At 36.8% G+C, this 25026-nt stretch overlaps 1 protein-coding gene and 1 long non-coding RNA gene across 4 annotated transcripts; one reads left to right on the forward strand and one right to left on the reverse strand.

Moving 5' to 3' along the window:
* Positions 1-3785: 3785 nt before the first annotated feature.
* LOC133516465 (uncharacterized) lies at positions 3786-12754 on the forward strand. Of its 2 annotated transcripts, none has more exons than XR_009799230.1 (3): positions 3786-7066; positions 8558-8646; positions 12262-12754. It is a non-coding gene; the product is annotated as an uncharacterized LOC133516465 (long non-coding RNA). The 2 variants fall into 2 exon arrangements; XR_009799229.1 differs by having other exon boundaries at positions 3786-4498.
* Positions 12755-15764: 3010 nt separating this feature from the next.
* Positions 15765-18166, reverse strand: LOC133516467 (uncharacterized). 2 transcript variants are annotated; one of them, XR_009799231.1, is made up of 4 exons: positions 17937-18166; positions 17580-17710; positions 17124-17320; positions 15765-16867 (listed from the first exon to the last, which is right to left on the reverse strand). XR_009799231.1 is itself a non-coding variant. In XM_061849425.1 (3 exons), exons 1-3 carry the CDS (start codon positions 18057-18059, stop codon positions 17134-17136), a joined length of 441 nt encoding a protein of 146 aa, XP_061705409.1. In that variant the 5' UTR covers positions 18060-18166; the 3' UTR covers positions 16883-17133. The 2 variants fall into 2 exon arrangements, 1 of the variants encoding a protein (XP_061705409.1); XM_061849425.1 differs by lacking the exon at positions 15765-16867 and having other exon boundaries at positions 16883-17320.
* Positions 18167-25026: the final 6860 nt, after the last annotated feature.

Genomic DNA, 25026 nt, shown 5'->3' on the forward strand with positions numbered 1-25026 from the left:
GAGACGAGAAATTTATTGAAGAATTTAATGATGCAGGAAGACTTATCTTGGTGCAAAGTTAAGGCAGATACTTAAACAAAACGTTAAATACCTTTATTTATTTTATTAGTTTTGATTTATTTTGTTTATACTTAATTCTAATAATAGTTTATTTTATAAGTTTTGTTATTATACCTATCCTGTTCAGAATATAGTTATAAAGTACCTATTAATAAAATATTGATCTATTGTTCAGGTTTTAACTATATTTGACTTTTGGGCAAGGTTTGCTGCTAGCATGTGATAAATAAATAAATAAATATTGTAGGAACATTGTTACACGAATTGACTAACTCCCACGGTAAGCTCAAAAAGGCTTGTGTTGTGGGTACTCAGACAACGATATAATATATAAAATGCATAGAAAACATCCATGAGTCAGGAACGAATATCAGTACCCCTAGTATAAATTTATTCGATAGCGAGACGTGACGTACACGGTACGTTTGCGTTAAGTCTCATTTTGTATGGGATTTTCAGTTTCAAAAACGTCCCGCTTGGCGCGCTGTTTTTAAATCTCATACAAAATGAGACTTAACGCAAACGCGTACGTCACGTTACGCTATCGAAAAAGTTTACACTAGAGGTTCAGAGCTCATCACATAAATACATGAAATACATGCCCTTACTGGGATTCGAACCCAGGACCATCGGCTCCAAATAAAATCAAATTCGAATTATGTTAATAATACCTAATAATTATGTTGTTAATTGTGTTATTTTTAAATAATGTGATGTCAGCTAGTCGCAGTATTCGGCGGTAGTCAGAGATGTTTTTATATAGGTACTTACCTACTTATTCGTATTTGACTTTTGCAGAAAGTATCATGCCACGTCTGCTGGTAGCAGGACCTAATTTAAACGAGAAGATATTACTACTTATACTTATAAATTAACACCTACTAATACCTATAACAGCGGTAATGCGATATCTTATATAACTCAAACATAATACCTACATTTTTCTATGGTTTTATTATACAAGTACTTATTCAATTTTATTATATAAATCTGTATAAGGAAACCATGTTAACGCCCCATCCCGGCTTGTTATATTCATAAGTTCATAACGCTGTGTACCTGACGACCACAGTATTAAGGCCGGTAGAATACGACACATTAGTGATCTGACTACTCATAGTTGCTCCGGATTCGGAGGTGGAGCCGGTTGTGGAACTTTTGGCTACAGATATAATAGATACAATTATATTATTTATATTTGTGCTTTTACCTTTATTCGTAATTCGTGGTGGTCAAAGATCGGGAGTTCTAAATTCTAACCTCAATAGAGCAGAAAAATCGTTCTCAACAAGAATGCAAAAATATGAATAAACATTCAGTCAGAATTCTTATCATACACAGAGGAGAGGAGAGGTTAAGACCTTGGTTCTCGGTCTTCCAAACTTTGTTGGAAGGTTGGTTGGACTAGTTTCCTCTAATCCAGGGGCTTCTAATCCAATCCTTTTCAGTCCGCAGCGCCCTTGAAAGTTTAAAATTTATACAAAATGATAGGTAACATGGAGAAGAGGATTGTCTCACGGCGTACAGTTGGGAACCCCTGCTCTAATCTCTACTAAATCATTTTTGAAAGACTACCTGTACGATTACTAAACAAAACTTGTACCGATTCTGTAGATTAAGTTGCCGAGCCGAGGTATACAAGGTATACAACCGCGGCAGCATAAAACAATGAAAAAGTCTGTGGATTTGGAGGTCTAGTTATACTGGGAAGCGCATAGGCAATATAAAATGTTTTACGAACAAGGCAAGTTTATTAGCCTTAGCCCGTTAATGCGTCGCGATAAAACACCTCACCTGCGACATAATTTTTTATAACTAACTGTAAAAAATCGCGATTAATATAAAATTGTGGAATTTCATTGCGAAGACACGCGAGTGTGCGTCGTCAAAAACGTGTTTATAAATAAAATATTTGGCAGCGTGTTTTGATGTTTTGCTTGCGAGGTTCTTAAGAGGCCTTACTATCTACTCAAACACGCAGCGTTAGGAAATCCATAAGGGAGTCTGAAGACCAGTCTGGAGCAGCGGGTGGAGTCAACAAGACGAGGGCAGGGCAGTTAAACAAAACATTCTGCAATCCTGTTATTAGGATATTAAGACACTGACAGACAACGCAGAAATTACCCTTGAAATTTGAAACAAAGAGGCTAATTTAAACTTACATTGTGACATTAATCGTTATCTATAAGTTACATATGTCACATATCTAAGCTTGAATTGGCCTCATGTATTCTTCAAAACGTTCTCAAGCTTCTAATGACGTGAAAATGGGGAATGTTTTTAAATACTTTAATTTTAAACCGATGAACTCGCAAACAGAGTCTCATCTAAAATGACTTTTAGATAATCCACTTAGACAAGAGGAACCTATGGCCTAATTGGCCTATGTTAATTGTTCCAAAAATACTACTTTCCTTTTTTGGTTTAATGGTCACTTTCACAAAACAAATTAATCTAGCGATTGTCTGAAAGCGGACCAGTAGGGCTAAAATGGTCGGCTCTTTATCACTTGTCACCATGCCTGTCACGTTCTAACAAGTATGTAAGCGCAAAAGTGACGGGCATAGTGACATATAATAAAAATGGAACCATGCTGCCACCGCAGCAAGATGACATCGACAAAAGTCAAACAAAAAAAATTATCGGGATGCTGTCATGGTATGAAAAGCCTAGCCAAGATGACATCGACAAAAGTCAAACAAAAAAAATTATCGGGATGCTGTCATGGTATGAAAATTAAGGCTCGAGACTAATATCCATACATTATTTAAGATTCGATTGCATCAACAACTGTCATCTTGACTAGGCTAGGATGCAATTGCAAATGCAATAAGATGATGAGAAAAAGGAAAATTTGATTCAATGTGAATGGCAATAGCCCATCAAGAAAGATGATCATATTGTAACATTGGCTTCAAACGTTCGACAAACGTTGGCGCCAACCAGCCGTAACCAAGCCTCGTAAACGGCGCATAAAAATACTTTTCACTTTAAGACCGCCGTAAAGGTAAGTCCGTAAACAATTTTATGAGGTCCGCATAGTATGGTATTGGTAGATAGGGGTGAAATGGGTTCGATTTGACCCGTTCAGCGTCAGCTATTGCGTGTGAATTTTAAATGGCATTGGCATTTTAATTAGATTCTTAGTCGCAAGAGGCTTAAAACCTCGACATATCAAGATCAGTTTGAAAATCCTGATTAGACACCAGAAGGATATTCCATCTTTTAACACACGGCCCTATTCGAAAAATGCAATACGGAAAAGATATGAGATCGTTAAGTTCTGGTTTAGATATAGATAAGTTCTCAATTAGATATCGTTTGTATGTGGTATAATTGACAGAAGCTGCACGATTCGGATGACCAATGTCACTTTGACGTTAGAATATCTTTGAAAGATCTTAGTCAGTGTTGCCAGATGGGTTTTGCGTTCCGTTACGTGCACCTCTTAAAAATAGTACGCAAATTCAAGTTGAGTACGCAGTATAAAATTTACGGTGCGTTCCTAAATAATATTAATCGGAAAACCACCGAATTTTATCGCTACTATAAAAATGTTGAAAATAGAACTTCACATATTTCGATAAAATATTTCTTGTTTAAGGAGACTCAATTCAATGCAAATTTGCCAACGGTGGCGTTTCGAAATGTAATACCGTCGCGGCGTCTGTCATACTTCGGTCTACTGCTGCGACGCTGCTGCGACGCGTCAGGGCCTACCGCGAACCACGTTCGACGTGTTGCCTCTCTGTCGCACTTATAAATTCGTACGTAAGTATGACAGGGAGGCAACACGTCGAACGTGGTTCGCGGTAGGCCCTCTGTTCTGTGATTGTTAGGCAAACACAAACATTTTTTTTTACAACGGACGCCCACGAGTATTCCTCTGCGTTGAAGTCATTGTTGAAGTTTGAAAACTCATAAAGTTTTGTTTTGTGAGTGAAACCGTGAATAATACTAAATAAAAATGTGTGACAGTGATGAAAATATGTTGCCCACTACTCCTCAGGAAATATTAAAGCCTTTTCCGTTTATGTTGTTCCGTTGTTTGCTATTTTGACAACTTGAAAAGTTTTATCGGCAGTTTGCGTGTTATTACTGTGTAGTGTTTGGCCAAACCGCCGCTACCACTTTTGAAAGGATGCCACCCAAAAATCCAAAAATGTAAGTTACACAAAACAAAAAGAATTTATTTGCAGAAAAATATAGCTATTTGCCAGTTCCTTTGATCGTTAACTTATGTGACTGTTTTTTTTCAGTCGCTCGAACGCAGCACAAATTAGATTGCTCGTTGAATACATGTCACAGCACACCCGGTTCGCCAACCGGGAATTTGACGGGCCTCTAAGGACCCCAGAGGTACGAGGCGCAATGGGAGGCCCTTGCACAGGCCTTAAGGGAGCACGGGCCCAATAAGTCAGTGCAGGCATGGAAAGTGGTAAGTAAATATGCTTCCCATAGTTAAGATTTCCATCACTTAGTCCGCATAGAAGTCTTCCTAAACAAGACACTTTTTTATATATAATATTGAATGAAATTACAGTGCAATCTGTGCATAGTAATAAAATGAAGTATAATAACTAATAAAATTAACATCTTAATGATTACTGAGGTCATGATAATGCAGGTCAAAGAGTCAGTTGCTTATTATAATGTTTTCTAAAAAAGGTATTTAATATGTATAGTTTTGCTGTAGTGACCCACTAGGCTAAACCGGTCGTCGAACATTTGATTTGATTTTAATTTCTTAATAATATTTATGAAGTGAGTAATCTAAGCTTTCTTATTTCTCTTTGCTTAAACTAAGATCATGAAGAGTTTATTGTGTCTTGTTATTTTGTTGAGCTAATGTCAGGCTAAGTAAAGTTTCTAAAAGTACTTTGCGATACAAGTGCAAAAAGTAGGAAATTACCTTTTTGCACGTATATTGTACATACAAAGTCTTACAGTACATATGGCCCTTTTCAATATACGCATGTATAGTGCTAGTTACTGCACTAGGGCGGTAAAGTAGCACAATATGTATTGTAATAGTACATTACGATACAAGTGCGAAAAATTAGATGTTTATTAGTTTATTTGCAATGCCCTAACAGGGTGCCATGTGTTTTCACACTCTAATATAACAACTATTATGTACCATGGTTTCGCAATAAAGATTTCTATTTCTATAAAATAGGAAATTTATTTATTTAATTAATTATTTAATTAAACCTTTGGGAAACAAACAGGCAAAAACAACACACATAGTTAATCAGATTACACATCCACAAGCCAAACAGTTTCCACTAATGAGTAATAACAATTATGTTGCTCAGAAATTAACATTAATATCAAAACATGCAAAACTCAAATAACTCTAACTGTTGAAAACAATATTAACAAATTGGCAAGTATGCTGAAATATAGTAACTAATCAATATTATTATTAGCTGTACATTTTATTGCAGAAACAAACTGTTGTAATGATAAATGGAATATATCAATATCAGAAAATTTTTCATTGTAAGTTCTACACACTCTAGCTAAGAACTTATTTCTTGCATATGTAGTACGACCAAAGTTAATTGCAAATAGGTTTGTGGAGCGAGTTCGCCGATCAGGACATCGAATTGAAATTTTAGACAAAAGATTGGGAGAATCAATAAGGCCATGTATGATTTTGAACAAAAATATCTGATCTCGAATTTCTCTACGGGTTTGAAGAGAGAAATTGTCAGGGCAAAAAGATTTAAATTTATATTTCATTGTTCTGATAAATTTGTTCTGATTTTTTTCAATTGTGTTAATGTGAACATTGAAATGAGGATTCCAGACTGTAGTAGCATATTCTAAATTGGACCTAACAAATGCGTTAAAGAGAAGTTGCAGAGTCTTAGGGTTTGTAAAATCCCTGCTTTGTCAGAAAATGAATCCCAACATTCTGTATGCTTTTGCTGAAATTTTGTAAAATATGTGAAATAAATTGTAGTTCGCTATCAAGATTTAACCCCAGGTAACACTTCAGACACAACCCTTAAATTTTTGTTGTTTAATGAATAATTATACTCTATCTTATTGCGTTTTCTTGTAAATGTAATGGCACAGCATTTTTCGACATTCAAGTACAGTTCATTCATAGAACAATATAAACTCAGTCTATCAAGATCAGCTTGAAGTTTCGTACAATCATCACTTGATTTAATAATGGTGTATATTTTAGTATCGTCGGCATATAATAATAAGTCAGAAAATTTGAAACGAGTGGCGATAAATTAAAACACGACTGAAGGGAGTGTTTTAAATTGACACGAGTTGCGAATTACCTATTCGCACATGTATCGTACAACGTTTTACAGTACATAGGTACCCTTTAAATGTTGGACACAGTAACGTAATATGCTAATTTTCGCACTAGTGCGGTAAAGTAGCACCATATGTACTGTAAAAACTGTTTTAATACTATTAATAAGTATAGTTAGTATATTAATTTTGCCATAATCGCATGCAGTTATGACTATGGGTATAAATATTGTTGAATTTATATAGCCGAGTCCACACAGAGCGACCGAGGAGGCGCGTGCGTTTTCCTTGCCCGAGCGCACGTCTACACTGGCCAGTTTGTGCGTGAGAATATTGCCTCACGCGTATGCTCGCTCTGTGTGGACCCGGCTAATCATGTATAAATGGCAACAGATTTTATTCTCTAGGCGGGCACCTGCTCCCCGCTGGCGACACCCTTGCAGAAGCTAGCATTTTCAGATATATTTACTTTTTAAGTTTTTGGTTTGGTTTAACCGGAATTATTTTTACCCGACTATGAGAATGGGAAGGGTTATGATTTTAGCAGTCTACGTATGGATGCCGTATAGATGCCGGTATGTTTTTGTTGTGTATAAATTACTAATCAATTTTGGTGAATGTGTTTATAGGCTCATTTTTATGGGGTGACATAGACTACATAATAATGTTTAACTGACTTTGGACAAGGAAGAGGTGCTTTAGTTAAGAAAAAAATCATAGTCGGGTAAAAGTTTTTACAATCTTTTGCTTGTTTTCATTCTTATAACAAATATTTTAAACTTGCATGTGCTCATTGCCTCTGATTGACGACTACGTTGAGTTTTCGGGTGCTGGGAACAGTGTGGCTGGCAGCACGTTTTCTGCCACTGCTGAAAATCTCGTTGTTGTTCCAACCACCGCCACCGTTTCTGCGGCCGTGCTCAGCGAACAACCACACTTCTCCACCTCTCATTTGTCCTCGTCTCCCTCTCCTTCTGCCAGCCCTATACGCTCCACGCATTCAGTACTGCCCACAAGTCCTGGACTACCCGAACGTCCCTCTCTTGCCGCCCTTTCCGCCCGCTATGCCCGTCCCGCCCTTCTCGCTCGTTCCGCAATAACCGCCCAACCCGCACGTCTTGTCCTGCCTGCACGTCAAGTACACAGCTTTGTGTACGTGGATCCGTGCCCTGCACGCGTACATCCATACCCCACGCTACTGCGACCACAACCCCGCAACCGCACAACGGAACCGGCACCTTCGACAGCACAATTTAATCATCTGCAGCATGAGCATGATAATATTTTAAGAGTAACTAATTTATTTATGAACTAATAATTCTATGTTTTAAGATCAGGTGGAGTACGAGAAACATTGTTTATTTAACTTGGGACAAGAAAAACATTAGACTCTGACCACCACGCTAACTTTGCACAAACTTGGCAGTAAGAATGCATACATAAAGCCTGTAAGCTCCATACTTGACGTACCATTCCCTACAAGTGTTTCTCTTGCCTCCATATTTCGCTTACCCCATCTGACCGTATTTGTATTGATAAAACATACAAATAATAAATATATATATACGCGAGCAATCGCAAAATCTACATTTCGGGATTTCTCGTATCGTACAGTGCCGTTTAAATAAAATAACACCACCAACTACCGATAAGAGGGTTATTATGAAACTTATAATTAACATGCATTTTATTGAAAGGCTGGAATTTTATTTGTCTCGAAATCTTGACCATGGTCATATATTTGACTGGACGGTTCACGGCAATTTTATTATTACTAATGTATTTCATAACACTAGACTTATTCAATCCTAAGTAACCTATTAGCTTCTCATTCGTGTGCGGTATATATCAGCGTTTGGTAGTATCATAATAGTAAAATCTGTTGTTGGTTCAGTTGGTTGTTGTTAATAGTCAAATGTTCATATTTTGTGTGAGTCAGTTATCATAACAGAAATAAGATATAAAGCTGTTAATACCGTAAATTGTGTATGGATATGTTTGACTCAAATTCTGTATTTCCACAATAAGTATACGGGGAGCCCGTAAGAAATCAGTGGTATATGAAGGCTTTCTTGTGCAACTTTAGTATGAGCTGGGACAAGTAAATGTAGTTATGTAGAACAGATAATCTCCATTGTGGTAGATGGCGCTATTTATTATTTGCTCTGTGATACCACTTAGTTTCAACTTGCTATAACATATTTTATGTTGACAGGATATCCTGAACGAACTGAAAATTTTTAATGAGGCGCAGAAACAAATATTGAGTGTTTTGAAGGAGCGGAACGACTTGTTGGCGAATCGGTAAGACTTTTAATACTGATGTCAAAGAGAATTTGAAACAGGTGGATTCTCAAAGAAACCTTTGTAGCCACAGTAAATTTACTGCAATTTTTCGACACATGATTAAAACTTTTAGAACGTCATTTGACTTTGATCCTTATCCTTTCACTGATATGTGTATAATTTGTTAAATATCAAAAAGTGGCGCCATCTAATAGATCAAAGGCCCGGGTTATGCCCAGTAATATGGCGCTCCTTTATGATATTTAACAAATTTGACACATCAGTAAAAGGATCAAAGTCAAATGGCGTTCTAAAAGTTTTAATTGTGTGCCTAAAGATGGCAGTAAATCTGTTGTAGCTACAAAATTTTCTTTGACAATCCACCTCTATTTCAAATTCTCTTTGCTCATATCAACTAACAAATAAACGTAATATTTATTGTTTAAGTAGTATGTACTAGTAGTAACACGCGAACGAATGAACAAGCACTCCTACCCTGAGGTTGAACTACCTGACTAATTATAGGTTCATCCAGAGGCGTAGCGAGGGGGGGGCTAGGGGGGCCATAGCCCCGGGCGGCACATGAGAGGGGGCGGCAAAATACGGTATATAAAAAACATAAAATTAAGAAATCCATATTTTCAAATCGTGCCACGAAACGAACCAATGCACCGCGGGAGCGCACGGCGGTCAATCGCTGCCGGAGTGCTTACACCGCCGAGCATACACGATTGTTCGCTGGGCTACAACCGCGAAAATCGAAGTTCGTCAATTGCGGGCATTTTTTTTGTACTCTAATTACGTCTTAGTGAGAGTAAAAGAGAATGATACCCGCAATTTGCGAATTTCGGTTTTTGCGGTAGGCCCCCTGTATAACCGATAACCCTATATGACATCACACCAAATTGAACACGGTGCCCTCTGCGCGCAATCTGGGCGCCTTCGGCGCCATCATTCGCAAAAATAGTCGGGCGTAGCCCAATGAACGTGGTGCGATACGCGCGATTAAATGCCGGTGGCTTCGGTGCCCTCATATTAAAAGAGTCGGGCTTAGCCTGACGTATGTTGTCACGCTGCGGGCGATGGAATAACGGGCGCCTTTTGCGCTCTCATGTAAAAGCATTGGGCGCTTTGCGTGCGCTGCTGTGCTGAAGGGACCATGGCACAAAAATAATGTAAAATGATTTTAAATAATCGATTATGAAATTATAACCCCAAAATTAATTAAATAAAAAACTTTCAAATATAAAAGCAGACTACTGAAAATTGCGCTCTAAAACGTATGAAACAAGAAAACATTCTCATCTGAAATAATAATTTACCTTAAAAATTATCAGTAAATAATAAAAAAAACTTTTCACCACACCAACGGGTAAAGGCTCTCTTGATTGTTCAAAAACGAAGGAGAAAGTTGAATTTTATCCACATGCATGTGAGGCAAAGTAATCAGATGCAAATTGTAAGTTGTTACCTAGTGTTGTTTACTTTTAAATTATCATTTCCAATGATAAATGTATTATTACGTTCATTTGAATTTGATTTGGTTTGATTTTATTGGTATTTAATTTCATAGTTAGTATTTTCCTCGCTTTGGTGTGGTGAAAAATGTTATGTTTACTCGGAGGCAAAGTCTGTTTAACCCTGAAACCCTCGCAACGGTCACGATTCCACCGCTCGAACTTCAATTTTTGAATCTTTCGCTTGCTCGGGTATCAATATTAGTACGAGTGGTTAACAACAACGTTGCCCCCTTGTAAAGCAAATAACAATTACATTCGCTGTAATGTTTTTTTTTTTACCAAGATGTAAAAATAAATAACGTGTCGTGTGCAAATACACACACATTTTTGTCGAATTTGATCAAAACGTATGACGTCAGCAATACGTGGTTAAAGTCTGTCGGGTTACTCGTTCCCACAGTGTATTCAAAAATTAGTAAATTATGTTAAATTGTATTTCTTTATTTAAAATATGTAAATATGCAATATTTTCTCCGTGATTACTTCAGATGAGATTTTTTTCTTTTTTCATGCTTTTATGAGCCAGATTTTCAGTAGTCGAGTTTTGGTTTTTGAACATATTTTTGTATTTTACCACTTTTACCCAACTTTGTCTAGTCAGGTCATATGTTATGTCACAAAGGTTTTGACTGATAATATGTAATACAAAGTTTTTGATAATAAAAGTTAGCCATGATTTGAAAGCTTGTTTTATATGATCAAAACGTATTATAATTGTTTTAAAATTTAGATCGCGACTTTATTTACTACTTGTTAACTTTGGGATTGTCGTTAGACGCGAATACGCGGCTGGATTGTGAAAAAATATACTTCACAAAAGGGACTAAAAATCAGTGTCACATAAATAAAATAGGTACAATTGTTTATTTATATGAACCTACTTTATTATAACGCTATTTTATCACCAGCATTTAGTTCTTCGACAAGTTTATACTTCAGCTAATACCTTCATACTTAGGGTACTTTTCAGTAACATGCTTATTTTTGACTGCCATTCAACGAGTAGGTTTGGTAAAACATGTCCAATACACATGATTTAAGTATCTAAGGAAAGATTAAAGACCCAACATTTGTTTTATGTACGATTCAACCATGTAAAACAGAAAAATTTATAAATAGGGATCAAAATCACCTTAAAGAGGCCGCGTATTTTTTTCATGATTTTTTATACATTTGCGCTTACTTGTAAAGCATGCTGTGTACACTTGTTATGAATCTCGTGCTAATTTTTAAGCCATCATATGCAATTGTATGTTTTTCATGATATTGTACGATATCTGTTTAGTGTACCTAATAAAGTAAAATAATAAATTTAAACCATTTCCTTCGAAAATTAAATAGAATAAACTGTAAAAACTGTACCTATGACTTTTTTATCAGTAAAAATCTTTGTGACTGAACTTACGACTTGTCTAAGTGATGTTGGTCGTAAATTGGGGCGGAAAATTTCTGATCGGCCCCGGGCGGCAAACATATACTCTACGCCGCTGGGTTCATCCTCTGACCTTTCCAAGGAGCAAGATCTTATTTTCGTGTATGTGAGCCTTTGGAATACAATATTATTAACGCCCGAATGAGTGCTACCGCGTTTAATTTCACCACTAGGGGCGCTAGTGTAGACGGAGGTCTTTCGAAATGTCAAATGCATAGCTTTTTTATCGTGAATTTCCACTCCTCATTCATAATTGTGGTAAATCTTATTTCATCTTTGATTAGTTAGTCACCAAACAAAAGTAACAAATAGCCGGGTCCACACAGAGCGAACATACGCACCAGGCAACTTCCTCACGCACAAAACGGCCAGTGTAGACGTGCCTCGGCCGAGGCGGGGCGCGCGTTTTCCTCGCCCTAGTGCGCCGCCTCGGCCGAGGCACGTCTACACTGGCTGGGATTACCATCGAATCGTCTAATGTCGGTTTTGTTCCTTTGGGTTTGTTGTACCTAGTGATATGTTTTTAAACGATTGCAGCGCCATCTGCGAGTTGCTCGAAAGACTCTACTTACACACATATATGGATGTGGCTTCAAAAGTAATCACAGTTAATATCTCGTACCTTGAATAAAGGACCCACTTCTTAATTATTATTATAATTATATTTTGGTATTTTTCCAGTATTAACACATTGGAGGACGCCGAGATTATTGATAACTTGGAAGACACAGTTATAATGGAAGAGGAAGACGTCTGAGCTAAGCGCTGTCCTCGCACCCTCCGTCTAGTTTACGTTTGCGGCCATATCAAAATACACACTGTATGTTTATTAGGGTTCCGTACCAAAAAGGTACAAAAGGAACCCTTATGGTGCTATTGCTAAATATCTCGAGAAGTACTTAAGCTATAGATGTGAAATTTGGAATAGTAATGAATAACGCTGACCCAAACATATTGGATGTGTATTTATTTTATTTTATTTGTATTAATAATGGAAAATTCCCAATATGAAGAGGGGGCAAAATTTCAAAGTCTAGTTAAATGGGTCAAGTGGGGTATCATTTGAAAGAGCTCGAATTGAAAATTACAAAACAATTTTTTATTTTCATAGTAAAAAAAATTTGACTTATGAAGGAAAATGTGATAAATAATACCATTCCCCCCACTCTTATCTCCGAAGTTTAAGAATAAAAATTCTTTTTTTTATATTGGTCAAGGAGGTAAACGAACTCGCACTTGACCGGTTTTTCTTATTGCCCATAAGGCCCGTCCTTAGATATATGTCAATGATTACGGTGATCTCGAAAATGGCTCAAATGATTTCAATTAAATTTGCTATATGGGGGTTTTCGGGGCGTTTTTAAGTTTTTACCTATTTGTTTTCCGAGCAAAAGGAATTAAAGCTTACTGATTTTAAAAACTGTGTTTTATAAGTAAAATAATGTTCTGATTACATTTCTTGAAAGAAAATACATATTTATTTAGTATATTACTACATAGAGCGGGAAAAAGGGATTTGGTTCATACACATTTTATAATATGGTTAACTCTTTCCCATTTTTCCTGTAGCCATAACAAAGTTAAGGGAATCTAAAGCATTGCGCATTTTTCTACGTTCTGTATATTAGGTAGGTATTTGTATCAGAATAAAACATAGTAATAAGCAAAATATGTATTTATTAGACGCGCACGCTTTTCCTGCGCCACTCTTAATAGGAGTCCGTTTTGCGCATGACGATGAGGAAGTTCTTGAGGAGCGTCTTCATCAATATCTCCTACGATTTCCTCGGGAACATTTCTGCAAGAAAAAGGAGAACATCGGTAAGAATATTAGAATTTAAAGAAGAAATCTGAAGATCCTAATCATCACTATAAAGAGTAAAAATGTGAAACTTTCTTCATCAATCACTGAACAATGAAATTTATTCCATTTGCCCTTATCTTCATTTAATAGGGAATATTACGCGAAACTCTGCGTAGGGGTCACAACTACCACAATCCATCACAATCTGAGGGCCTCCGCTAGCTGACGCGGATTATCCGAACGGACGCCCCGTCCAATAACAAATTGTATGAATAGCGCTAACTGGCGCGGGCGCGTGCGACGGATTTGGCCTGGGAGCAGGACCCGCGAGCGTGCGCACGCGGCGGGCGTCCGCGTCAGCTAGCGGAGGCCCTGAGGGTCTACCGCGAAACAAGAAAATTTCGTTACTTATCCAACCTCTCTATCACTGAAGAGAATCTGCAATGTTAAGCTCACTTACCTATAATGTTGCATTATGTTGTATACTACGCAACATGCATTTATTATTGACGATGCCTTCGTCGGGCTGTAGTGTAAGACGCGGTCGTGGCCCAGGCACCGGAATACGTTTTTGAGGTACCCATTGGTACGCTCGATCGTGTTGCGCACGCGACAGTGCCAGACCGAGTACCTTGCTTCTGGGCTTCCCGGGGCAGGATTCAGCACTGGCGTCATGAGCCATGGCTCAAGAGCATACCCCGAGTCACCTGAAATTATTATTTTTTGGTTACATAATACTTAATCATCTGAACAACTAACGAAACTTCCCCCTTGCTTATGCCTTTTTAGGGTTCCGTAGCCAAATGGCATAAAACGGAACCCTTATAGTTTCGCCATGTCCGTCTGTCAATTCAATTCAAATACACTTTATTCATGTAGGCCTAGCAACAAGCACTTATGAATAGTAAGACAGTATTACATATAATTATCTTAATCTAATTATCAGAGCAATTTATTCATGTTGTAAATATTATTCCATATATAATACTAATGAATATAATTCATAGATCAAATTTAATACTAAAACTTTCACAAAATACAGTCATACAAAAAAAAATGTATAAAAAATACTTGTCTAGATAGTTTCTAGAATAAATTCTAAATGTCAAACAAATATAATAAAAACAACAAAGGAAATACATGCATTGGAATATCCATTTCATCATCATTATTCAAATATATAATAAATAATTAATCATTTCGAATCAAAATTAATCCCACGTTGTTTTATCATTCATGTAGTCTTGTGTGGTATAATAAGCTTTAGAAATAAGTTTACGCTTTACATGATTCTTAAATTTATTAATTGGTAACTCAGTAATATGGTTTGGAAGTTTATTATAAAATCTCACACAATTACCCATGAATGATTTTTTAATTTTATGGAGCCGAGTGAAGGGCAATGCGAGCTTATGTTTATTTCTAGTATTAATATTATGAATGTCACAATTTTTCTTAAAATCGGCAATATTTTTATGCACATACAGAATATTCTCATAAATGTATTGACAGTGCACTGTCATGATGTCAATTTCCTTAAATTTATCTCTCAGTGAGTCTCTATGGTTCATTTTATATATTGCTCGAATAGCCCTCTTCTGCAGAACAAAAATGGTATTTATCTCTGAAGCACCACCCCACAGTAAAATACCATATGACATAATGCTATGGAAGTAACTAAAATATACTAATCGAGCTGTTTTGACATCAGTTAACTGACGGATTTTGCTTACTGCAAAAGCTGCAGAACTCAGTCTATTCGAAAGAGTAGCAATATGGGGACCCCACTGGAGTTTAGAATCTAAAGTTATACCAAGAAAAACTGTACTATCAACTAGTTCCAATTCCTCATCCTTCACAATGACACTTGTTTGTACATGCCTTACATTACTAGTGACAAACTTAATACATTTAGTCTTATTCTCATTTAACAATAAATTATTAACATTGAACCAATTTACTACTTTAGAAATAGCATCGTTTACATCATTGTAAGCTTGTTGCTGTCGTTTGACTTTGAAAATAAGTGAAGTGTCGTCTGCAAACAATACTATATCATGGTGGGTCTTTACAAGGAATGGCAAGTCATTTATGTAGATAAGGAACAGGAAAGGTCCCAATATTGACCCCTGTGGTACACCCATAGAGACCAATGACCCCGGTGATCGCTGTCCATTCACATCGACCCTTTGTATTCTACCATTTAAGTAGGACTTAAGTAAATCCAGTGCCGCTCCTCTAACTCCATAATAGTGTAGTTTCCTGATTAATGTTTCATGACAAACGCAGTCGAAGGCCTTAGACAAATCACAGAAGATACCTATAGCATCTCGTGACTCCTCCCAGGCATCGAAGATATGCTTATGTAGAGTATGCTGTCTGTCTGTCTGTCCGAGGCTTTGCTCCGTGGTCGTTAGTGCTAGAAAGCTGAAATTTGGCATGGATATATAAATCAATAAAGCCGACAAAGTCGTACAATAAAATCTAAAAATTTTTTTTTTAGATTACACGTAAAGTGGGGGTGAATTTTTTTTTTTCGCTTCAACCCTAGAGTGTGGGATATCGTTGGAAAGGTCTTTCAAAACTAATAGGTGTTTTCAAGAAACATTTTTTGATAAAGTGAATATATTCGGAGATAACCGCTCCGAAAGAAAAAAAAAATGTGTCCCCCCCTCTAACTTTTGAACCATAGGTCCAAAAAATATGAAAAAAATCGTGGAAGTAGAGCTTAAGAAAGACATTAAATGAAAACTATAGGGGACATGATCAGTTTAGCTGTTTTTGAGTTATCGCAAAAAGTTTTCCCTTCATAGTAAAAAGACTTACTTTAATTAGGTACTGATTATGCAAATTTGCCTATTTGTTTAACTCGGGTGAAAGGTACCATTTACTACACTTTAAGCTCCAGTTTAGCTTATAGTGACGGAAGAGTAACTACGGAACCCTACACTGAGCGTGGCCCGACATGCTCTTGGCCGGTTATTTACATTATGATAGGTATATTAACTTAGTCATGAACAATAGTTCAATTCTGTGGTCGTGATCTAAGTACATTTACTAACATGCACTTGCCCCATCCAATAACCCGGGGTTAACCGGTTAAACCGTTAACCCAATGTGAAATTGTACTGGTAACATGGTAACTCCAGGGTTAACCAGTTAACCCCGAGTTAGTGAAATGGTGCAAGTGGTGCTAAGGGATTTAGAAACAGCGCGCCAAGCGGGATGTTTTGGAAACTCAAAATTCCATACAAAATGACAGTTAACGCAAACGCGTACGTCACGTCTCCCCATCGAATAAATTTACACTAGGTACAGATACACAATTTTCTGCTTACCCAGAAGGAAATACTCCCCAATGTGGCCATTGTACAATCTTCTTAATTCATCCTTAATGGACGAATTGTTAAATATGAAAGAGTCGTGCACACGGCCAGGAAACCTCGTGTTTACTGCCAAGATCTTACAGTTGACATCTGCAATCTGAAGATATGAGGTTATTTATATTCTTAATTGAGAATTGGTGACAACCAAGTAGTAACATATAAGTTATTATTTTAATGAATTATTATAATCAATCTAGATTAGGTACATCATTATCTTAGTCGATTTGTGTTAGATTGTCCCATAGTATTTATATTTCTTTATTTAATTATAATATACATACATTGTGGTCAGTGATGAGGATTTTATGATTAATATAAAAAAATCATTATTTGTAACTAAAATTGAAACTTACTAGCTGTACATTAAGAGCGTGAACGCCTTTCCGATTCAGATATTGCACTCCGTGTGGCACAGGTGGGAAATATTTTCACTTGAGTGCAGTCTACTGCACCCAAGATATTTGGCAGACCATATGCGTCCTCAAATACTGAGGCAACTGATCGTCGGGACCTATCAGTTCCAGGAAAAACTATCCATTGGTCTTTAAGTCTGTAAAAAGGAGCATATTTTAGATGGCACATTTTAGAACTTAACCTTAGTCAAACCTAGCTAGTATTGCAATTCCAGATTATGTATCCAATGTAACTAACTACCTGAACATAACTATCAAACAATACCTATCTCATTACACAATAAATCAACACTGATGCTTATTCAAAAAAGTTAAAACTACTAAGATAGGGCTATCTTACTTAGTATACTCTCACAGTTTTTGATGCCTAGTAGTTCAGTGGTCCAATGAACATACCTTCTGTTCACAGCATCTACAAATTGTTCGAGATACTGGCTTACAGTCGTCTGACCAATAGATAAACCATGATCCTGACCAGTCCCGTGTTGATAATTGCCATCAGCCAGCAGATGTAATGCTGTTAGAACCTAAAACAAATACTTATTTAAGTAGTTGTACACAGCTTAATTATTTAAGTAATTTTTTTCGCTTAAGAAATATTTAAATTTTAAGGTAAAATGTAGCACCTCTGTTATGTTATAAACAACAATTTCACCCAAATATCTGTATCAGCTAATTTTGTGTGATTGTGCGGTATCTTAACATACAAACTTTTGGTACTATATGAGCAACACTGCAATATTATAGCTTTACCTTAAGGTGAGATGGCAATCCATCACCCTTGTGAGGCTGGAGGTCGGCGTTGAGTTCTTCACAAATATATAACACTAACTCCTTTCGTACTCTGTATATATGACGGAACTCTTCGTCCGGCATATCAAAGGGGTTTGCAGCGTCCCTCAAAGATCGTCGCTGAATCCTTCTTCTTTCTTTTTCCTCTGCAGCACCTGCGAGCTGGAAGAAAAAAAAATCTCGACATCCCTGCAAAGAAAATATTGACAATATTATATGCAGCGGAACTTTTTTTTTTTTTTTTGCTACGTCGGTGGCAAACAAGCATACGGCCCGCCTGATGGTAAGCAGTCTCCGTAGCCTATGTACACCTGCAACTCCAGAGGAGTTACACTACTAACTAACTAACACTCAATAAAATCATAGAAAAACGGATACTTACTGATAATTTATACCTTAACATAGGTTTTTTCATGAGCTTTGCATCCACGACAACGCTTGTCGTGACCTAAGAAGCACGTAGATAAAATTAACTATATTGAACTGCCAAAATGGGATAATGTGTCAAATTATCCGACGACCATGTTATGCAAATTGTCGATTGTCATCTATCGCTGTCAAATGTGGATAACTCCTATTATCGTCTGCAACCGTAGTGTGAACGATAAAATCGAAGAAAACTGTCATTGTAACAACAAGATTGTCACCATATCGCGTGATAACTAAGACCATGCCAAGCCCGCAGCGTAATAAGAGTGTAGTACCAAGTACAATTCTTTCGATACATACTTTTTGCAGCTGACTGTACCTATGTTCAATTCAACTTCATGTAAGGTCAGCATGGGAAAGTGTGGCACACAGCCCATTCAGGTATGTGAGGCTGACATTGGGGTCTGTTTATACATTGATTAGTGTTTATTGCGAGTTCATACATTAGCTACTTGCATTAAATGACAAATTTATGAACCTGCAAATAAATAATAAATAAATAAAATAAAATAGCCTTTTATTTCTTGCGAAATTTTAACATTTTAACATTGTTGTTTAGAGTTAAGTTAAAATAATTTTAGAACCAACATCAAAAAACTATAAGCAAACTTAATTACTTATAGCTTCCCAATGGCAGCTCTAAAACTATTTCAAAATGAATTTTAATATGTAGCAAGAACCCCGTCTTCACAGGTGAAGGCCTCCTCCAGAGTTTTCCACTCATCTCTATCTTGAGCTATTCGCATCCCGTTTTGACCAGCTATATTTTTTATTTCGTCTTCCCATCTAGTAACAGGTTTTCCTATACCCCGTTTCCCTAGTGGCCCTTTCCATGACGTAACATTTTTGGTCCAACGCTGGTCCGTTATTGCCTGCAAATAAGACTAACCAATTACCCTCAACACAAGCCTTATTGAGCTTACTGTGGGACTTAGTCAATTTGTGTAATAATGTCCTATAATATTTATTTATTATATCACGATTGTATAATAAGTAGTTATTTACGATACATTAGTGGCGATAAATTGAAACACGACCGAAGGGAGTCTTTTAAATCGACAAGAGTTGCGAATTACCTATTCGCACATGTGTCGTACAACGTTTTACAGTACATATGACCCTTTAAATTTTCGACATACTTAGTTACATAATGTGCTAATTTACACACTAGTGCGTAACACTATAGTAGCACCGTATGTACTGTAATAGTACATTACGATACTAGTGCGAAAATAGGAAATTCGAAACGAGTGGCGATAAATTAAAACACGACCGAAGGGAGTGTTTTGAATCGGCACGAGTTGCGAATTACCTATTTGCACATGTATCGTACAACGTTTTACAGTACATATGGGCCTTTAAATGTTCGACACAGTAACGTAATACGCTAATTTTCGCACTAGTGCGGTAAAGTAGCACCATATGTACTGTACATAGTTATTTGTGCAACAAGACAGGAAAGTTGGTTTTTCTTGCGAGTGTTGATTTTGAGTCCTGAGTAAGCGAAAGATTCTATAATTGCATCACGAAGCGAGTGATTCTAAGTTAGAATCTTGAGCGTAGCGAGGGAGTTAAAAACACGAGATGTAAAATAACTGCTCTCGTGTGACACGCAACTTTTCACCTCAGTAGTGAGTTCATTATTAAAGGTTAATAAAATTAAACATCAAGTAAAGTTAACCACATTTATTTACATTCATGAATGAAAGGCATCATCATTATGACGAAAGCTTGTCTCACTCACTGGAGTGAGGAAAGTCGCATTTAAATTTCGGTGACAATATTTTTACGAAAGGGTGTAACATCGGCGGTCGATACTGGAGCTGGGATTTTACGCGGTAGGCCGTACGGCGGTGTGGCGTTATTGTGGCGGAAATGTTTATTTACATCGGTTTCGATTGTGCATTGTAAAAGTGCGCGACTCGCTGCTGTAAAGATAGTGTTATCGGATCGTTCGCTCTTGGTGTTCTCTGTGTACATGCCCGTCGATTCTGCGGAGACTCTTACCGAATTTACGGAATGCCTAGGGGAAATGGCGGCAATAGTGGAGGAGTGCCAGGTAGACTGCGTCTTCATATTAGGGGATTTCAACGCTAACCCGGGCAGACGATTCGGTAAGGAGTTGTTAGACTTTTGTGCGGATGTTAGATGGCAATGTGCGGACATAGACATTCTAGGAGTGGCCTCGGATACATACACCTATGTTAGTGATATTAATGGTACTAAAAGCTGGCTGGATCACTGTGTAGTATCTGAAGCGGCACGGAAACTAATACGGAGTATAAAAATACATTATGACGTGTACTGGTCGGACCATCATCCGTTAGAATTAGTTTGTAATTTAAATTTAATTAGAAATAATAATATTACAAGTAATATAGTATGTAATAAGATTATTTGGGGAGAGCGTGACGCAGCACAATTGACATTATATGAAAATTATTGCAATGAAAAATTTAAATATATTGATTTTCCAATTGTAGCAGGATAGCCTAGGAAAAATTGCCCCCAGCGATTTTGGGCCGAAACTGTAATCAAACGATTCCTTTTGGGGAGGTTATACTCTGCACAAAGTTTCATCCCTCTGTTACCCCCTGGGGGTGAAAAACACCCGACTAACCCCAAAACTGTTTTAATTATTTTTTCCTAAACTATGAAAGTGACGAATTTCAAATTTTGTACAAATATTAATAATAAGACTAAAATCTATGTGCTAAAAAAATATTAACCCCCTAACCATTTAAACTCTTGTAAAAAAAAAAACAAAAATAAAAAAAGAATCACCTGTATATCAAGTTTGGCTCATGGTACACACACCATTTTTTTTTCAAAAATGAACCAGTTTATATTCTACATGATACAAAAGTTTCATGGACCTACTCCAGAAGGAACATTGCGAAATTAATATGTATTGGCTCTTTGGTGCGTACTATTCATTGAACTCCCACTAAGAGCCTTGCATTATTATTAATAAACAATGGCTTGCGATCGGACCGCTGCTTGTGCCCGATTTGAAAAAGGTGGGGATAAAGAAGTATGAATCAAACTCATTTGTATTTATAAAAACATTTTTAGGGTTCCGTAGGCAACTAGGAACCCTTATAGTTTCGCCATGTCCGTCTGCCTGTCTGTCTGTCTGTCCGAGGCTTTGCTCCGTGGTCGTTAGTGCTAGAAAGCTGAAATTTGGCATGGATATATAAATCAATAAAGCCGACAAAGTCGTACAATAAAATCTAATTTTTTTTTTGAGGGTACCTCCCCCACACGTAAAGTGGGGGTGAATTTTTGTTTTTTGCTTCAATCCTACAGTGTGGAGTATCGTTGGAAAGGTATTTCAAAACTAATAGGGGTCTTCAACAAACATTTTTTGATAAAGTGAATATATTCGGAGATAATCGCTCCGCAAGAAAAAAAAATGTGTCCCCCCCCCTCTAACTTTTGAACCATAGGTTCAAAAAAAATGAAAAAAATCGTGGAAGTAGAGCTTAAGAAAGACATTAAATGAAAACTATAGCGGACATGATCAGTTTAGCTGTTTTTGAGTTATCGCAAAAAGTTTCCCCTTCATAGTAAAAAGACATACTTTAATTAGGTACTGATTATGCAAATTTGCCTATTCGTTTAACTCGCGTGAAAGGTACCGTTTCATCCCTTGGTTAACAATTTACTATACTTAAAGCTCCAGTTTAGCTTATTGTGACGGAAGAGTAACTACGGAACCCTACACTGAGCATGGCCCGACATGCTCTTGGCCGGTTTTTTAAAATTATTTTGGTTTCGGGTCCGAGACGTTGCGTATTAAGCATGATACGAGTATAATGATTAGTAGCTACGAAATAGTACGTTTATTTTAATTTCGCAATGTTCCTTCTGGAGTAGGTCCATGAAACTTTTATATAATATAGAATATAAATTGGTACATTTTTGAAAAAAAAATGGTGTGTGTACCGTGAGCCAAATTTGAGATACAGGATGATTCTTTTTTCATTTTTGTTTTTTTTACAAGAATTTAAATGGTTAGGGGGTTAATATTTTTTTAGCACATAGCTTTTAGTCTTATTAATATTTGTACGAAATTTGAAATTCGTCACTTTCATAGTTTAGGAAAAAATAATTAAAAGTTTTGGGGTTAATCGGGTGTTTTTCACCCCCAGGGGGTAACAGAGGGATGAAACTTTGTGCAGAGTATAACCTCCCCAAAAGGCATTGTTTGATTACAGTTTCGGCCCAAAATCGCTGGGGGCAATTTTTCCTAGGCTATCCTGCTACACCCTTTTATGTATATAAATAATTGTTTGATTTTTTAAGATTTTTCAAATATTATAAGTGTTTTTGATAATTGTATGGAATTTGTATTTTGCTCCTCATCATTTGGCCTTTAACATCAATTAAATGATGGTTTAAACAGCGCCCATAACATTAAGGCACTTACGTAAATGACTAGTAAGTCCAATTCGAGAGCGGCAGCCGCGACCGCATGGCGGGCAGGAGAATGTCATGCCCGGTGACGAAGGTGGGAAAACAGCGCGCTGGTGTCTCAGTTCTCGCCTAGTGTGAAGGAGTTTAAGCCATGCTTCATCGTGTGCAACTACTCCATCTCCCAGGGTCTTCCTCCAGTGCTCGCGGTCTTCATTGCAGCCTCCCTTTCCCAGTTGGTGGGATCGATCCGGAAGGACAACATATCTCGCTTTGCGCTATCCTTTAAACGAAGCATTGGTCGCCCAACCGGTCATTTCGCGTGCGCTACTTCGCTTAGGATAGTCTTACGTGGCAAACGAGAGGGCTCCATCCTGTGCGCGTGCCCCAACCACCGTAAGCGTCTCTGTTTGAAGACTGCTGTGATACTGGGTAAACGTGCGATGCTAAGTACCTTCTCATTTTGCTCCTATCTTATACCTAATAATAATAAATCGAAAAGAGGAAAACAAAGGGGCATAGCTATGGTTAATATACATGAAATTGTTTAAAAATATTATTCATAATGTCAATATTGACTAACGACAAGCAAGAACCTATTCTCATCAATAATAACCCAATTGAATACGTCAATGAGTATATCTATTTAGGCCAGATAATCTCCCCAGTAGATCTAACCTCAAAAGAAATAGATAGACGTACTTATTGGAAATGCTTGGAAGACATATTGGAGCCTAAAGGAAATAATGAAAAATAAAGATATCAATGTAACTATCAAGCGGAAACTCTTTAATACCAGCATACTTCCTATACTCACTTACGGTTGCCAAACCTGGGCTCTCACTAAAACACACATTAGAAAGCTAGAAACCTGCCAAAACTCCATGGAGAGAAGTATGCTGGGAAAAAGACTATCGGATAAAATAAGAATACAATCCATAAAGAAGCTCACCAAAACAAAAGATGTCACAAAAACAATAAAAAAGTTAAAATGGAAATGGTCAGGCCATACAATAAGGGGCAAAGAAAAATGGTCGAAAACGATAATGAACTGGTTCACAGGCCATAAGAAAAGGAAAAGAGGTAGACCATTTAGAAGATGGGTGGACGACATCAAAGCCATAGCAGGAAGCACATGGACGAGAGTTGCCAAGGATAGAGAGGAATGGAGAAGGTTGGAGGAGGCCTTTTGCCAATAAATGGCACACAGACAGGAAAAAAAAATATGCAAGAAATGTAGAAAAATTGAAAATTTACTTTACTGTCTGAAATAAAGGATTTATACATTACATTTATACAATATTGAGGGAGGAAAATGGGGGAAGTGGTCGTCCACTATCCTCTAAAATATTTTGAATGTTTCAACCATAAACCTAGGTAGCAAGTTAGCAACTTCTGCTAACATTCTCTACACTACAATGTAGAATTTAAAATTGGGGGTAAAGTGTCTTTCTGATCGGTCACAAAAGGAGCATTATTTATGAAGTATAGAAATAAAAAATATTTCTTTTTTAATTTTTTATTTTCTACCTTGAAAGTACAGGCCTTGCTTAAATAAACATAACAAGTTATTATTTTATACCAATTATTGGGTTTTTGGTTCAGATAAAAAGCAGTCAAACACATCTAACCCAGTAAATAAATAATATAAAATCCAATCATAAATAATAACAAATGTGTTGTTTTCAACAGTAAATATTAGTATGGACTACACATAATATACTAAATCATAATCATAATCATTCTTTATTGCAACCATGGTACAGTATAGATGTTATACATGATATACAATGTCTCACATGGACCCTGCAAGGGCACAGCATATAATATCTTATTATTCATAATCATAACTCATAACATATTATATTATTATTAACAATGAAGCAATTCTTATATTACACATGAGATCACTAATAAATGTCAAAATAAATTATCAAAGAATGAGTCATCAAAGAAAAAAAATAAACAGAAAACTCATCTAAGATAAGTAAATTTTCTCGCACTTATTTAATGGATAAGACCTGTAGGTCTAAGATGGTCGACTCTTTATCATTTGTCACCATGTCTGTCACGTTCTAACAAATATGTAAGTGCGAAAGTGACAGGCATAGTGACAAGTGATAAAAATTGAACCATGATGCCACCGCTGATAAGACTAATAATTGTAGTTTAACTTTCTCTTTAGGGCTAAGGTCAACTCTTTATC

This window comes from Cydia pomonella, chromosome 3 (assembly GCF_033807575.1).
Source record: "Cydia pomonella isolate Wapato2018A chromosome 3, ilCydPomo1, whole genome shotgun sequence".
Taxonomy (NCBI): domain Eukaryota; kingdom Metazoa; phylum Arthropoda; class Insecta; order Lepidoptera; family Tortricidae; genus Cydia; species Cydia pomonella.

Bases quoted from the DNA above. Each gene is read 5' to 3' on its own strand.
- LOC133516467 (XM_061849425.1), bottom strand. From the start codon at position 18,059: ATGCCGGACGAAGAGTTCCGTCATATATACAGAGTACGAAAGGAGTTA. The intron at 17,711-17,936 runs GTAAAGCTATAA...TATTTGTTTTAG, and splicing joins GATTGCCATCTCACCTTAAG to GTTCTAACAGCATTACATCT. The intron at 17,321-17,579 runs GTATGTTCATTG...TCCTTTTTACAG, and splicing joins GTAGATGCTGTGAACAGAAG to ACTTAAAGACCAATGGATAG.